General features: G+C 39.6%; 1 protein-coding gene across 4 annotated transcripts; it reads right to left on the reverse strand.

Annotated features, from left to right (window-relative positions):
* Positions 1-1,057: 1,057 nt before the first annotated feature.
* LOC137278506 (solute carrier organic anion transporter family member 2B1-like) lies at positions 1,058-17,786 on the reverse strand. 4 transcript variants are annotated; one of them, XM_067810871.1, is made up of 11 exons: positions 17,429-17,693; positions 8,998-9,083; positions 6,942-7,605; positions 5,998-6,084; positions 5,208-5,387; positions 4,489-4,653; positions 3,368-3,560; positions 2,795-2,924; positions 2,349-2,503; positions 1,867-1,931; positions 1,058-1,361 (listed from the first exon to the last, which is right to left on the reverse strand). In XM_067810871.1, exons 3-11 carry the CDS (start codon positions 7,603-7,605, stop codon positions 1,084-1,086), a joined length of 1,917 nt encoding a protein of 638 aa, XP_067666972.1. In that variant the 5' UTR covers positions 8,998-9,083; positions 17,429-17,693; the 3' UTR covers positions 1,058-1,083. The 4 variants fall into 4 exon arrangements, with proteins under 4 accessions (XP_067666972.1, XP_067666971.1, XP_067666969.1 ...); XM_067810870.1 differs by lacking the exon at positions 17,429-17,693 and adding an exon at positions 9,413-9,785; XM_067810868.1 differs by lacking the exon at positions 8,998-9,083 and having other exon boundaries at positions 17,429-17,786.
* Between the last annotated feature and the right edge of the window lie 424 nt (positions 17,787-18,210).

The raw sequence follows: 18,210 nt of genomic DNA on the forward strand, positions 1-18,210 counted from the left end.
CTAATTGTGATAAAGATCCTTGAAGACCTTGGAGACCCCATAAGTCAACAATAAACATAACGTAGCATTGTTGAGACTTCTAAATGTGACTCAAACACGTCGTTAAGGCAACAGTGGTTACCAAGGATAGCCATTTGTAGCAGGACCGTCAGGAAAGCAGGATACAATGGGTAAAAAAATATCAAGCGCATATAACTGTCTCCAGCTCACAAAGTAACCTGGTGTAATGGACGTGTTCGCTGGAACTTTTGAATCATGACGGAGAGTTCACGTTTCCGATGAGAGTCATTTCTTATCGCATATTCCAGATAGTCGGAGACGAAAAGGGACGCAGCTATGGGTCCTGCAGTGTCCAGGAGGAGGTGCCCTTTGGAGGAGGGTTAATACTGATATAGGGGAGCATTTCGTTTGGTTGCAAGGTAGCCCTCATGTTAATTCATGGTAACCCTAACAGGAGATCCTCAAGAAGCCTTTTCCCCATACTTTTATAACCATCGTCTTGCCCACCTGGTCTCCAATCTCGTAATAAATTGACTAGTACTTTGCATGTGGAATGGAGCATAATTCCTACATACCATTCAATCAGTTGTTCGTGTGGAGGGAGGTTAAACAATGATGGAAGGTCAATAGTTGGACTTGCAAGATATTATTATTCAGTCTCCCTGAACAGGATGTGTTCATAATACTAACAGTTACATACATGCAAAAAAAGTGAAATTCATAATGTTTATACTATCTTCAAATAAACCAGATGTCAAGGCAGTCGGGACTGTTTTTCCTCAGCTCTTTCTTTCACCGAGAGCATTCATATAGTATGGAGACCTTTGACTCAGTTATGCAATTGGGCCCTTGTTCTAGAAGTCCTAAGAATGCTTATCCTTGATCGTAGCTAATACGTTAAGAATGGGCTTTAGAAGTTCGTAGGGCTGCAAACGTTTCGAGAATAGCTAGTCAGTTCATGAAAGTTGCTCTTTCTGAGAAGACAGGGTGTTGCTTAAATGATTTACACATGTGTGTATATACTTGAAACCAGATTTAAGATGTTTTAAAAAGAAAGTAAAAGTTTGAAAACAGCTTGTTTATTCACATGACCGACGATTCCATTTTCTTGTCGCTGTCCTTCGCTCGTTCCAAGGTTTCATCAGTGGTTTTATCGCCGCCTTGTAGGTTGAGGACAAAGAAGGCGACACCAAAGAGGATCAAGCCAGCAACCCGTATACCGCATTCCGTTGCATTCAGTCTGACTCGCAAGGATTCCAGCTCGTACTGACCGCACGAACCTCTTACGCCACAAGAACTCTCCCAAATAATACATGTACTGTCGATGATGTAGCCAAACACGATTGGAGCCGGAAGAAACCCTGCAAGAACATATAGGATTCTCATCAGTCACAAAGACAATTTTAAACTGGTTGGCAATGCTTATATAATTATAAGTTTTTATCACATTTGAGGCATGGAGTCTGCATCGTGTTTGTCGCTTCGGAACTTGAATACACTGATGTTGATATTTCGCCAGGTGCAATTTCTTTACACGCAGTGTTCTCCACACCTACACTGATAAGATATCCGTGTCTTGTCTGAAATACTTTCTGTGAATATAGAGAAAGTCCTTCATTGAAAGCATTTATAAATATGGTTTGTATTTGAAATCTGGATTTGGTCGTGCATACGCTGGAACCAGTAGTATATCTCTCGTTGTACGGATTTTTGTTGAGCATTGGAGTCCAGTACAAAAGGGACGGGACATGACTTCAGTTTCAAGCCAAACGTTGATTGATTGAACAAGAATTGGCACTACAGTCTTATGCGTATGTAATCATGAGTTCAGTACAGGCAATACTGATATGGTCTTCGTATACCTACCTAGCAGGGATGATAAGAACGAAAATAACCCAAACGCCGTCGCCTTGTCTCTGTCCTCAACGCTCCTGCATCAACATACAAATGATGTATCAGTTCTGTATTCGTAAAGAAACGACTCTGTAATTAGTTGTGTTGAAAATATCGTCGTTGAGGACCTAACAGGTCACGCGCCGTAAGTGATATATTGTGGAGAAGTTCCGTGACAAACAATTTGACATGAGCTCGATCACACACTGTAAGGTCACTGTACAACGGAAGTGACTGACTGATACAGCATCCACTGAATCCACCCAGCATACATCTTCCATCAAATATACAGAATACCATTTGGATGGGTGGTAATACCATGATTTACATCACTGATGAAGTTCCTTAGATCTAATAAAACTTTGTGTATATAATTTGATTTATGAGAGGAATGTCATGTTTAGTTGTGTGTGTTCTCGACTAATCTCGTGCAATATTTTGTATGTGTGACGTACCTAATGAGGATCATGTAAATAGGCAAGATGGACATGGTTCCGATCAGCTTCTGGATCATGTCGACGGCGATGTAGTGGTAGAAGTAGGGGCAGTCGCTGACACACATCCCTGCCGTTGTCTGGCCGCTCGTCACCTTGGTACAGCCTCCATACATCTTGGGAACATACACACTCACAGTATCAAACAAGTAATGAACTTAAGAGCGGGTGATATTCTGTCGTTCTTATTTTGAAGACGTTCAAGGCCAGCTTCCACCATTAACCTTCTTGAAAACTCCATCTTATTTTATGATAATCTAGATGCGAAACGCATATTCACACCCTCTGTGGTATGCGAGTGAAATATACATCAAACGCGAAGTTAAACCACATTTGACTTCACCTTGAGCTAGTCATGAGCAATTTATTAGCGACATAAATACTCAACGCAGTGACTGATCCCGTACCGACAGACTTTGGTTGGTACAGCCAGCGAAACAGGGGGAGAAGTACGTCATCCCGTCGTCCCCGCAGACTGGAAAGAAACTGGTGCTGTCGCACGAACACACTCTGATGCCGTCGTCAAATGATATGATTCTGAAAATATTCCACAAAACCAGAATGAATTGACTGATATCCGAAAATTGTGCAGGCCTTTGACGTGTAACACATTGGTGAAAGTGAGTTAGGTGTGTTTACTACTGCTTTTACCAGTATTTCAGTATCCTTTCTTTTCATCCACATTTCTTTAACACAAGAATGATAAATTTCTAGAAATGCAATTCGATCTACATCATAAATCAATTGATAGACTTGTACCAACAGATCTAAATTTTGACATTTCATGACATGAAGTATACAGAAAGTTAGAGAAAGAAATATCTTTATATTCTCTGTTTCTCTTTTGTTTTTTCAAACAAGTTGTGCTTCGAATGCAATTTTTTTACACTGGTTAAACGTGCCTCCATTTGGTGCAATATCTGGTTCTGGAAAAACCTGATTGAATGGTTAAACGTCTTAAACAACGTTCAAATGCTTACCCCTCCTTGTCGTGGAACCCATGAATTTTGGGTGTGTCACAGCCCAGGAAAAACATAACAACGTTGCACAATAAGGATAGAACCAGCGTGAAGAGGGTAAACTTGAGACAGCCAGCTCTTGTGAGCTTCAGACGACTCGTCAAAAGTCCTCCAGTGAAGGTCCCGACTGTGGCACTGAGGAGAGTCTGTACGCCTGCAACACAAGTTGCATGGCGATTTCCAAATGTCATTTTGTACACTTGGGAGAGAATGGTCAGTAATATTTACAAAATCGGTAATCCCGTTTACATTATGGAGGAAGCTATATTGATTCCACCCTTAATGATTCTCATCTTTTTGAAGAACATAGGTTTTGAACCGCCCAGAGGAGGAGAATCAAAATGCAAATTTCTTTTTCTATAATTATGAAATGTCTCTTAATCGATCCACAATCCAAAAATAAATGGGCGGTCTCTTGTTATTAACATCAAATAAAATGGCAAACACACGTTTAGAGTTACTGTTTTCCTTTCAAATTAATGTACATATTGATCTTCTATAATGTATATGACATGATGTGCTAAACATTTATTTAGCATTTATTTGAACTTTATTAAGTTGTGAATAGAGATACACAGATTACAGTGGCATAATACTATTACTGTATTCCTGCTTGAGTTTGTATAACTGGCGAAAACACGGTGACATTTGTCTTTCACAAGCACGCTCTGAAAAGGTGTGTTCGCAACACCAAGCTCCATACCCTTTGGAACTATAATAAGCGTTACGGATACTTTAACGTTTTCGAAACAGATTGGCAGGAAGCCGTGCAAAATTGCATTGATATTGGAGCGTATCAGTCTGATACTTAAACCCACCCATGGTACACTCTCAGGACGTAAATTCTCGGATGACCAACGAATACAGATGCTGACAAACAAAAGAATCCAGCTGTTAGATCACGCTCATCAGGTTATGGTACCATGACTGCAGTAGAAATTGGCTAACATGAAGTTCGAAATACGTGGAATTAGTTCTGACTTTGCCGTGTCATTTACGGCTCACGGGAGAAAACAACGGATTAGGAAATGGGTCAGTCCCAAATATATATATTCAGAATTATGCGCATTCTGATTACCCACCTAGGATAATGTTTGTTTTGGATGCTGGGACCATGAACTGCTTCTCGATGTACTTTGGTTTGAAGGACTGACCTCCGCCCACGAGAAACAGCATGAAGAGCACACCAGTCAGCGACAGGCTGTAGATAGGACTCTTCAGAACACGGAACATAGACCTGGGCAGCTCTGCAGTCATCAAACTTATGATGAGCTGGGTAAGTTTTCCTTGACAGTACTGCTTTTGGATAGATCAATAAAGATTATGACGTGTGGATGCAAATTTGCCACTGAAAAACTTTTGTAAGGAACACACTTTCTGTGATACCAGCAGCTGAATGTGGGTTACACATTTATTCGGTTCTTTATTGGCATGATTATATTATGTACATATTCATTATGCTTATGCCACATGCACTCTTGCATCCCATAGTGTGTGACTTGTACCCATGTCACAGCTTACTTTACAATCAGAGACTACAGTTGCTGTCAAACTTTGCTATCAGCATTACCCAGCTATATATGGATGGCCTTTACAGAATCCAGTCAAGACCAGCCAATTCAGTGGTCGATAATATGAGACACGTCAATTTACTTTGGCACGCTGTCTGAACATACAGTGAGAATACACAAGTGTGCAAATAACATACGTTTATGGCGAACCCAAATGAAACATGCTTGTCATTCTGTAGAAGCACTAAAGCATGTTTTCTATGTGTGATTAAACTTCGATATTATGCCACCTTTTATTTTTTCTTTGACAGGAACGTCCTCTTTGGATGATTGCGTTTCTTTGGTTGGGACAATTCGTTTCGGAAAGTACATTAAAGGTATTCCAACGACGACTCCCAAGCAGCCGAACAGGAGGAAACCAATCCACCATGCTCCAATCCATTTCGGGTGTCTTGGTGTCAGCAGCGTATCTAGAGAGACAAAAGAATGGTTTTAAAGAGTGATCCTTAGCACGAGGAGGCCGAAAGTGTTACACATATTTGATTCTATTTCTATTCGGGAAACGCTTTGCACACTGTTCAGGACCAGCAATTGTTGTTGTAAGCATCATTCAAAGTGATTCTAACAAACTGACGATGTCATCCACATTTAATTCATATCTGAAGTCATGTCTTCAAGGAAGCCACTCATCTATCTTGTATGCCCTACTGCACACGTAAGCACGTTTGCTGCCATTACTCTCATCAAGGTATACGATATCATGATGTCACGACAGCGTCGCCAAGTTTGCATATTTAACCAGAAGGTTTGTGTTATTGTATAGGTAGCGCGAATACAAGGGTTAGCGAGCTAATCAGTAGATACTTGCGAAGCAGAGGGTAGGACTGAGACCCTGAGGCAAGGTAAATATAATCAACAATAACAATACCTATTCGTGGTAAAACTCACATCTGACATAACGGCTTCCAGTTGATGTAATGTTTTCACGTAACAGGGTAATTTAGCTACATCTTTTAAAGTTTAGCATACTTATTCATGGCATGGGCACAGAATTGAATAAAGATGTTATAGCAAACTGACCTTGAAGATCAACAGGTATGGTCCTGAACAGGCCTCCTAGTCCAACGGCCATTGCCGGGCCAAACAGAGTCATTGTAACGCTGATACCTGCATAACAATCACACGCAGGAATGTGAGTAGGTATATTTTACGTCACATAGGCAATATCTCAGTCATTCAACCAAGAATGTAACTATAACACAAAGACACATGACGATAAAAGACATGCAAGCATCAATGATAATATATATAATACAAGCAGCAATGACGGCTAAAGAAAAGCATCAATGATAACATAATACAAGCATCAATGGCGATATGAGACCACGTAACAGAACAGAAGAGACAAAACCCTTTCCACATCCATGAGAAATCTAACAAATTAATGGCATTGAAGTCCCTGACAGAACGTATAGGACCGGAATGTCAGAACGGTAATGGACAGGTCCCAGGTACAGTGTAAACTAAAGGTAACGCCAACGATTATAACGGTGGCCAGTAAGGGTATATTCTGTACACTTAAACGCACTTATTCTTAGTTTCTTCTGTGACTTTATCTATCCAATAGTTAACTGTACCGAGCTGAGTTCTTGAGACTCAAGGCTTTGGTGTGTACATTTCATTACTTTCAGGGTACAATCGACCATGTTCTCTGTACAAAGATTTCAAGGAGCGTTATATTACTCTTGCTAAAATTGTTTGATAACGCTTATAACTTTCAAGGTCTCAGAGAAGCCGGTTTAATTAGTCGGTTCAATGACGACAAATGGAATACATTTCCAGATTTGAATCATCAACAACTACTGCGTACGATGATAAGGACCATTTATAATGCCTTTGCATGTGTTTGTGACTATGTCATCGGTGGTCCAGGATACACGCACTTGGTATAGCCACAAGTTAATAATGATTCATATTCTCACGATATTGTCTTTATTTGGGTTTTGGTTGAGTACTGTTCTTACCGATGTAGAGTCCTGTCTTGGTCTTGATGGGATTGTTGTCATCTATGTACGTAGTTGACAGAGAGGTACGGGGCGATTTTCCAATACCCTGAAGAACCATACTGATACCCAACAACCAGACTATCGATTGTGCAGTGCCAGAATCGCTGGCTACATCCTCCTCACCACACGCATCTGACGTCATGTTGTCCGGATCGCAAAGAGGGGCCGTGAAACTCTGATCCAAAGATGAATTCATCACATTATCTGTTGAAAGCCTGGGCAAGTAGTAAGGATCAAAGAAGTGGCACATACTTGCTAAAATGCCTGATACCCCAAACAGGATGGTAGAAAGAGCGATAATTCGGGGAATATGACGGTGGCTTCCATAGTGGCTCACGACAAGAACGGTGCAGAGAAAACCTATGTCATTGCAGCTAAGAATAATACCAGTTGTCGTGCTGTTCATATTGAACTGCTTTTCCAGGGCTGTGACTTGTGAGACAATGTACACGGTCAACGACTGTGTAATCATGGCTGCCAGACCGTAGAATAAGGAAAATGATAACACATTTTTGAAACACTGTAGAGCTTGAGGACGACATGACCCAGCTCCACAGTGTGACTCAAATACATCCTTGTCACCATCACGTTTTGCATCATCCGTGGTCTGTGTGGTGGCCATCTGGAAGATAAAAGAGTGTAATAGACGTCTCGCTTTATGGTGAGCCATATGTGAAGGATGAGAGAATAATCAGCGAGGTACTAGTGATTACGGGAAAAATGCAGGAGTTTAAATATTGTTGCCGAGCCTTGGTGAGACACTGAGCATTATTTTAACGAGGACATATTTCCCGTAATCACTCGTAATTCGTTGGTTATTCTGTTTATTACCCATAATGTAATTTAAAAAGAAGAATCGCGAAATTAAAAACACCCGCAGACAGGACTTGTGACCTCAAACAGCTGATACGTGCTCATGTGCCATATTAAACCTAACTTCTCCCGCGTTAGCAACATAACTACGCTACGGAAAATACATCATAATGTACAATATTTTTGGGGAATGAATGATAAACATTTGTTAATATGATAGAAATTACCATACACTGTCGTCGAACTTAAGAACAGCTAAAACAGTGGCACGGAACATAGTTAAAAAATCACGACTGACGTCTGTCTAGTGACGGGTGGCGGTGTAGTGTTGAAATACAATCGACAATAACCTGTCATTTTTGGGAAAGTCAATGATCAAAAGTTGGGAAATCTAAAAGACAACCATCCCACGAATACATCTCGAAAGTTTTCTGTCAAGAAACGTAACAAGTTTGAAGACTGAGCAACATTTCGTTCTGTGGAAGGCGTCTCCCAGTGGAGTACAGCAGTTCCAAGACCGATACCCCTAGTCGGAATCCTGGTACATGGGAAGAATACGCCCTTTTGAGCGGATGGTTGACTGACCGAGGGGTCATTCGAAATGTTGAAGTGAAATACACCACCATAAATTTAACGGAGAATAGTGTATACATGTACAGAGTGAAGATTTACGGCATGCGACACAGACTGTGACGTTCGATGACATGGACGCCGACTCACATGTCTCACTTTCAGGCATTACTTTTAGTCCGTATCGTGCTGCTTCTATTTCCACTATTCAATGAATGAAAAGTTCTTATCACTCTTCCTATTAGTTCACCGTCAACTTGAACTAGGTCATTGACCTTGATCGGGGTTAACGTAGTGGCGACCATGCTAGTTAACAAACAATGCCAACGATTGTTTTAGTTTTAAGGTTATTTATTTTAAAAAGACTGTTTATAACGCTATTTTATTGCAAAATAATATTGTCTAATAAAAGAGTAATCGTATTATTTACCCTTCATGTTTTTCTTTTTTCAGTCTCGGATTGTGTGAGTACAGCACTTTCAAATTATCAATGAGACGTTAAAATTTATCAGTAAACTTGGATCATGAAAATTAGTGCCGTCAACTAATCATATTTCTTCTCTGCTTGGCTGACCAATCAACGTTGAGAATCACTGGACAGCACATATGCGAATATCACAAAAATAATCACCTGTGTATCCTAGCCTGTATGGGTTATAACAGTCGTTTCTTTCAAATACAAAAATAGATCAGGAACTAGTCCAGTGGCACTATTGACTGAAAGAAAATATATCGTCAGATTCAAGGCAAGAGAAGTGAGAGTAAATGTCGAGTTTCACATTTGTAAATATTCTGCCGTACACATATAAAAGGACAAGAATGTGTCATAAAACCAATACAAAATGTTTTTTTTTGTAACAAATACATATAGTATTGGTGAAACTGTTAACTTTATATCAATAAATATCTGGCAACAAGTGACATGGAGTTAACGTGAAACATGGCTTGCGGGTCCGTATGTTTTCTCAGTACTTTACGTTACAATACATACCGGTAGAAAATATTGTGTACTGAATCATCGACAAGCAATGTTAACAAATACTCACTGTCACCTGAAATCCTAGGTGGGATATTACGGCTGTCTCCAAGCTGAGCTCAGGGAGTATATAATCTGTTTCAAGGCTTCACGTAGCGAAACGAAAACAAGCAGACAAATACACTTCTTTTAAAGTTTGCGTGACAGATTCAGATCAGTTGTGAGTAGTGCATATGAACACGTCAACTGTCGCCATCAACACACCAGTAGCAGTTGGTTGGCTGAGGAGAGGAGGGTTATTGTGTGTTTCGCGGGCTCAAGGACAGCGATGTCATGAACGACACAAGGGTGCTAACTGCGAACTTATGGGGAAAAACTCATTTCGTTTGCTCAACGGACGCTTTGTTGAAGGCCTATAATGAAACAAACAAAAACCCAAACTGCAAGACACATTTATTTTCGTGCTCTCGAAGAAACACTAATTGCAAGAGAAGTAATTTTCACATCCATCACTACACAAATGTGTGGGATACTCCAACCTATATGTATTAAGTGGGGCATGGGTACACAACCCTCTTGGGCGCAACAATTACCAGCGGCCCTCGGGCACTGCAGAACAGCATGCCATCGGGTTAGACTTCTTCTTCTTCAGTTCTCAGCCCTAGTCGGCCTCACAGTCTCTGAACCACATTATTTTGATCTACTGTCTATCCATCCCTGCAATGCTACAACCTTAAATGAAGCAAGTTTAACTTTCCTCAGGATTTGTATCTCCCAACTCACTAGGGCTCCTTTTCAATTCAAATTAGCTCAATTGTTATATTAGCAATGCTTTCAATATTATGAAATATTCAGGGACTAAGCGTTAATCTACACCATGTCCGTGGTCGTTGTGCTCGCTAAATGTTTACGGCTGTGAAGGGATAATCCAAATTACGCCAACACAGCATGACATAACTATAACACTGTTGACAACATGACATAAGTGTAACACTTTTATCAACATCATGACATAATTGTAACGGTAACACTGTTAACACCTGCATGACATAATTGTAACATTGTTGGCAACAGCATGGCATAGCTGTAACGCTATTAACAACATCATGACATAACTGTAACACTGTTAACAACAGCATGACATAACTGTAACGCTACTAACAACATCATGACATAACTGTAACACTGTTAACAACAGCATGACATAACTGTAACACTGTTAACAACAGCATGACATAACTGTAGCACTGTTAACAACAGCATGACAGAGCTGTAACGCTACTAACAACATCATGACATAATTGTAGCACTGTTACCAACAGCATGACATAACTGTAACACTGTTAACAACATCATGACATAACTGTAACACTGTTAACAACAGCATGACATAGCTGTAACGCTACTAACAACATCATGACATAACTGTAACACTGTTAACAGCAGCATGACATAACTGTAACACTGTTAACAACAGCATGACATAACTGTAACGCTACTAACAACATCATGACATAATTGTAACACTGTTAACAACAGCATGACATAGCTGTAACACTGTTAACAACATCATGACATAACTGTAACACTGTTAACAACAGCATGACATAGCTGTAACGCTACTAACAACATCACGACATAATTGTAACACTGTTAACAACAGCATGACATAACTGTAACACTGTTAACAACATCATGACATAACGGTAACGCTACTAACAACATCATGACATAATTGTAACACTGTTAACAACAGCATGACATAACTGTAACACTGTTAACAACAGCATGACATAGCTGTAACGCTACTAACAACATCATGACATAACTGTAACACTGTTAACAACAGCATGACATAACTGTAACGCTACTAACAACATCATGACATAATTGTAACACTGTTAACAACAGCATGACATAACTGTAACACTGTTAACAACAGCATACCATAGCTGTAACACTGTTAACAACATCATGACATAACTGTAACATTACTAACAACATCATGACATAATTGTAACACTGTTAACAACAGCATGCCATAACTGTAACACTGTTAACAACATCATGACATAACTGTAACACTGTTAACAACAGCATGACATAACTGTAACACTGTTAACAACGGCATGACATAGCTGTAACACTACTAGCAACAGCATGACATAACTGTAACAGTGTTAACAACATCTGCAACAGAAACACATCTGTCATTTAATTTGTACTATGTAACTTGTGACACACGTTTATATGTAGTCTGTATAATGATTACACAATGTCATTTAGAAAGTGGTCAAATGCAACATATTTCATATTTGGCATTTCACTTTTTTAGTGAAAGTCGCGGTGGCTGAGCGGGCTAGGCGGCAGACTTTGTGTGCTGGCGATTAGGTGCCTGAGGGTGCGGGTTCGAATCCCGGATGGGACTCAACCAAAAAGTACTAGAATTTGTGCTTTACTAAGAAAGTGAAATCCCAAATATGACATATGTTGCAGTCTGTATAATGTCCATGCATACTGGGTGCAGTATGTATCTTGTGGTGTGCCTTTCTCTGTCCTATGTAGCATGCGCTGTAAGTTAGCACGTAAAAAATGCTACACGTTTAAATCTACGATGAATTATGTTCTGTGTTACATTCCTTCTACGGCACATTTGTGATGTTTATACCATAACTGTTCATTGCTGGATATGATGCGCCAAGAAGTACACGTTGAAATGTGTAGTGTGCCTATTGGCTGAAGGTCAGTACGTACAAGTGAACAGTGAAATACAACGCGACATTATTATTAATATGCACGTTGTATCTTGTTAGGACATTGATATATACGATTGTATGAATACAAAATATGCTCAACTGCGATAAATGTTAACGACTAGGACTGTTATGTGCATATATAATTATTCACCTTTAATGTGTATGCAGCTCTGTGTGTGAAGAAGGTCAACAGGACGGAGATTGTCTAATACGGAACAGAACGACATTCATCATGGCCAGTGTGGGTAAGTAATCCCTTTGGGTGACAGGCAGTCCACAGTTGTTGACCGCGTGCGTCACGGGAGAAGGACACTGCCAACGTCCTAACACGACACTACATCACAGAAAATGAGAATATACTTGACAAGTGTTACGGAGATGGGTGATCAAGATGCTTAATCTCTGAATGCATATCCATGCAATTATGACAATAACACACTTGAAGTGAAAAGGAGCGGCAGTGTGATGGGAGATTCAAAACCTGAGAAAATATAGACTTGCTTCAGACACTTTCATATTTGACGCATCCGTTAGTACACTGATTACAAATCTCTATTCATCTGGAAGATAAAAAGGGTCTTGTGTAACAACATGAGCATCGATCTACGCAACTGAGATACGGTGACATGTGTCAACCAAGCCAGCGAACCTGACAACCCGATCCCGTTAGTAATCTCTTACGACAAGCCTTGGTGAATACTGAACTGGCATTTGCTACTTGTTCGTATATCACACGACTCTGGCAATGATTCTGTTCGCTTTTATTATTACCACATTACTTCACTCGCCTCTTTCAGATAACGTTTTATCACAAGTCGTGCAATTCAAAACAAATCGAACTAGTTCTGACTCGTTGAACACACCTGTTAGTATTTCAACATGTCTTACGGGTTGTCGTTTAGCAATCTAAATGTATCTCTGCTCGACGGCAAACGATGCACTGAGAATCTAAAGAGAACAGAATACAAGTAGGGATTATTCATGAAGTGATAAACCATTAGTTTGTTAAGGTTACACGAGAGAGGCATCTCGCCTCAATGTCAATTTCGTATTTTGCGATAGGGTATCCTAGTGGTTCACTCGTAACACCGAAGACCCGGGTTCGATTCCCACATGGGTACAATGCGTGAAGCCCACCGTGGTATTGTGGTAACTCCCTCAGTCACACATTCTTGTTTGGCTGCCTTTTAAGAACGTCTTATGGACGGGATTGTCCCGGTCGTCGAAGGCTTCAGCTGCAAAGTTGCGCCTTGGGCATGACAATGATATCTATTGTGGGCTCGAATCTTGGTTTGTCTTTCTATAAGGTGTGTCAATATATATATATATATACACACACACACACACACACACACACACACACACACACACACACACACATAAATACGTATGTAATATACATATATACGTGTATATACATATATGCGTGTGTGTGTCTCTCTCTATATATATATACTCCCTATACGCACACACACACACACACACACACACACACACACACACACACACACACACACACACACACACACACACAGAGAAATATATACATATAACACGTTGGACACCAAACAATGATATAACTGTAATACTGTTCCAAAGTACCAATCCTGCCGATCTGACTTTGAAATTATTGTTCAAAATCCTCATTCAATTTTCTAACAGAAGAGGTACGTTTTCACCTCTTTCCTAGGTGATGAACACATGCAGAATGAACAAGTCACTCATTCTCTTTCGAGTTAAATGTAATCGTGAAAGGTACAGTACAGTCTACATTAAAACGTAGACCCTGAAAATATGTAGCTTTGGTAGTAACAAATAAGCCCATACAAACAGGAAAGGAGCCCCAGTGAGGTAAGGTTCATTTAGGGCTTTACAACTGCAGAGAGAGCTGGGCAGTAGGGGAAATAATGTGGTTCAGGGGCTGAGACTGGCTTCAGTGTGCACAATCATGCTCGCCTCTTTTCGGCGGTGGAGTAACTAGAGGGTAAATTGTTTAGCTTTGCTTTTAACGTAGAAGATTTGATATCAATTCTCCATATGGGTACAATAATGTGTGAACTCCTTATCTGGTATCCCCACCATAACATATTGTTAAAGCCCATATTCACTCTCTATTTTCGGAGAAGATATGGTGTTTATTTTCCACTAGTGAAGAAACATGCTCCTTTCTTACATTATAGACGTCCAGTACATAATGCTGGAACAGATTCCATGGGCATGTATATTTTTTGACATCACAGCATGTGACAGGTGAGCAGGGTTCATGGACGATTTGAACAATATTATATTACAACACGCAATCTGGAAGAGGGGAGAAGCACATTGTGATACCAGGGTCTTGTTTAAATAAAAAAAACCACTCAACGCGCATCATACATATCAACAAAAGTTAGGTAGTATTTACCTTCATGTTTATAAGTTACAGCTAAAGTCAACACAGAGAGACATCGTCTTCCTCTACGGCTAGACCAAGTCTGGAAATTGACACCACACGGTGCAAAAGCAGAGTTTAAAAAAACTTATCAACTACTCAAGCATGCTTTTGAAATACGATATGGCATCTTGCCTACTGGAGCTGACTGTCCTGAGCATGAGATCCATTAACAATGACAGGGCCTTGCTTGCTTCAAAGTTGCTCGGAACGCTAAGTCTATAGTGTATAGTGATTCCATGTAACCTGACAGACTAAGGACCCCAGTCTGTTATCTATAAGTATATAAAATTGTCAATTTATCAAACTATCAATTTTCAACCTTGATGACGTGTGCAAGTCAACATCGTATACACCTGTGTGTTATCGTTCATAATTTAGGTGAAACAATGACGATAATTTAGTAGTTAATGTGGAAATATGCATTTTATACATGACTCTCACCGCTGGTTTAACCTTTTGCGTCAGTTTTCGAGGCTAGAATTGATATTGTTATATGATATTAAGATGAGTGAACCGTATTATTTTGGAATGTATTATTATATTATGGGTATCACGATGTATCTCTCTCTCATTGTGTCTTTCCTTTCATATCTATCACTAACATACTCGCACTATACTTTGTATCGTCTCCACATTATTTCAGATTTAAAAAGAATGTCCGTTGTTGCCATACAGTATGTATGCGCTATATAGAAAAACTTTTGTAAACACTGCTGTGAACAAAGGTTATCACAAGGACATCGCAGGTCACAAAGTGAACACTCAAAATGTCAATAAAAGGTAGCAAATTAGTTCAACCCCACGAATAATCTAAGAAGTGCTCTAAGACATTACAGTTGCTAAAGAGATAGCCAGTATTGGCTATACATGTATTTGCAATGTATCTGCCGTGTCAATCATATTGAATATCGAACTATGAGAACCATGTAAATGTCATCATTGATCAAGGCAAGGACGTACATTTCTTTCAATTTGTGTTACTTTAAAGTGAAGGCATTCTGAATGACCTACATCAGCTGAACGATGTCAGTTATACACGAGGTCACCCATACACCATACAAAAAAGTGAAGTTCACTGGTAATATTGCTGTTCGAGGACATGTTTCCAGTAATCACGTCATTAGGAAACTCTGACCAAGACATGTACGTACCTTTCTTTCAGTTTGTGTTACTTTGATAGATAACTTGTGGTGTACTTCTGAGTCCCAGTGTCCATGTGGATAACACGACATTAATCTAGGTTATACAATCAGTACCCATGTCCTTTCTGTGTGGGAACGTGTTCATCTATAAGCACTTAATATTTATCTAACATATTGATGAACAAATGTTGGTATTATATTATCTATTTTAAAACAATTTAAACTCAACGCGTACTTAACGAGCGAAGCTCGCAATCGATTTATTTTAAATACACGAGCTGTAATAAACACGCGATCAAATGGCGACGAGTGTTTATTTAGTACTCAGTGAAACTGTAATCTTATATTCACAGTTGAGAAACAGACGTCACTAGTGTAAAGATGAATACAATATTTATGTATGGTGAATCGATCGTATTCTATGCGAAGAGTGAATGAGTGAGTTGAAATTTAAAGTCACATCGGCAGTACTTCAACCATGTGAAAGTTGGAATTTATAAGCAATAAATAAAAGCAAACACAGTCAATATACTTACCTGTCTGCAAAGGCCAGTACAATAGTTAGTCTATCACATATTCTTACACTTAAAACCAGCATTTAACCATTAAACGCTTTTTCCGTATGCAAACAATACGATACAAAAATGGGCTATAGGCCGCCAACTCCTGATTGGGGAGAAAGGGATTCTGATTATTATATCCGAAGATTACCAATGAAATGTATTAGGAGGAAACGAATGTTGCGCCATTGTAATATCATGTTTTTTCGCTGCATTCCGGTTATTGTTAAATAATAAACATCAAACTTTTAATTTCGAACAGGTATATTTCCCGCACAAGACGACGTCTCGCGAAAAGAGATACGATTGAGATGTCACCGAGTGAAGCGATCTTTACTACTTCCTGTGCATGTACGCCGCCTATCTGTTCTAACATCAGAGCTACAATCATACTTTCTTTGCTGTGGTTACCATACTCACCCTAACAACAATATGGGTTGTGATGATATCGTGTCCATGTGTCTATGTTGACGAGTCAAGTTACTGTAATTAGTTGAATATATTTATCTTTCAAACACCAGACGCTCTTACAAATATACGGGCAAATTTACTAACGACGCATGATGGATCAGATCATGTTGGGAAAAGGGGTGAAAGAAAATACTTTATTGTGTTAAAACGATTGCCACCGATCATTCCCAGAAATCTAATTTCATTGGAGGTAATAGTGAAATCGCAGTGAAATCATATGGATGGGCCATTGGAAAATTAGCGATGAAGTCAAAGTGGTTAAGCAGTTCCTGTCCTGCCATTAGGCTCTGTTCATTTCGCGAGTTTAAATGCCTTCACATCAGCTCTAACAACTCTTTTAAAACACAGATGGATGTAAGAACATCTAACTTTATTCTACGAAATATTGTCATGAGAACCTTCAGTGCATCACAGGACGCTGCAGGCCAAAAACGAGGTCGCAGTAGTGCATGGCGTCTACAACTGTGCATGAGCCACGTCAGCTTAACAATGTCAGTTAGTTAACGGCACTAGTGTGACCTCCATATACCAAACAATATAGAAAAACATACAGCAGGAAACATCTAGCTTTATGTGTTGGTCAGTATAAGTTGACACAGATCATAAAGTAAAACTCGAAGGAATACTGAATGCCCCACGTCAGCCGAACGATGTCACTTATATAAAGACAACAGTGCTCCATACAGTATACAATACAGACAAACATACAACCAAAATGTCTACCTTAATGTGTTGACCAGTATCAGTTGACGCAGACCTCCGTATTATAGATCAATAGTATAGAGGTACTCCCGAGAATGTATGTCGTTGTGTGTGACCAGCCAAACATGCTCAACACCTTGAACTGAACATAGCCCATCTGTCAGCATATGATGGATGTGCCCCATCAACGGGGAACCTGTGTCAAGGTGAAGCTGCTTGGAAATATCATATGAAATAAAGCATTGTCTTAGCAGTTCGCACGGCAGCAAATATCGGATACGTCATACAGGCATAACCAGTTGCTGGCTTACAGAATCACTCATCTCTTTACGTAACCGGTTTAAATGCTTGTTTTCGTTTTGAAGGTGACTTTAGGACTGACAAGTTTATTTCTGTTCCAGGACAGGTTGTTGGTGGATATTTGAGCCTTTTTCAGGAGTTTAAGGAATTCATATGTAGAGCATCTTGTAGCTGAATCAGACAATGTCCTATTTCTGGATCAGAGTCATATCGTTAACTATGTTTTATATATTCGGGAACAATGGACATTGAAGGTTATCAATATCTAAACTGAGGTTTTATTACATTAAACATAATTAACTTGTGTGCTCACTTGCTTGATAACTAAACTAGAATCTTTTCCAAGTGTACTGCATATTCCCTTTGTATAGAAACATATTGACCCTGAAACTGACGCTGCTATCATTATAACGAAGCTTAAATGTACCGCTATTGCATAAATTAGAGTATCTAAATTTGAAAACAAATGGCCCAGGTACACAGATAAATGTCATTCGACCTGA

This window comes from Haliotis asinina, chromosome 3, assembly GCF_037392515.1.
Source record: "Haliotis asinina isolate JCU_RB_2024 chromosome 3, JCU_Hal_asi_v2, whole genome shotgun sequence".
NCBI lineage: Eukaryota > Metazoa > Mollusca > Gastropoda > Lepetellida > Haliotidae > Haliotis > Haliotis asinina.

Bases quoted from the DNA above. Each gene is read 5' to 3' on its own strand.
- LOC137278506 (XM_067810868.1), bottom strand. From the start codon at position 7,605: ATGGCCACCACACAGACCACGGATGATGCAAAACGTGATGGTGACAAG. The intron at 4,654-5,207 runs GTGGCATAATAT...TGATGACTGCAG, and splicing joins TGTCAAAGAAAAAATAAAAG to AGCTGCCCAGGTCTATGTTC. The intron at 3,561-4,488 runs GTGGGTAATCAG...CTTGTGTTGCAG, and splicing joins CAAAACAAACATTATCCTAG to GCGTACAGACTCTCCTCAGT.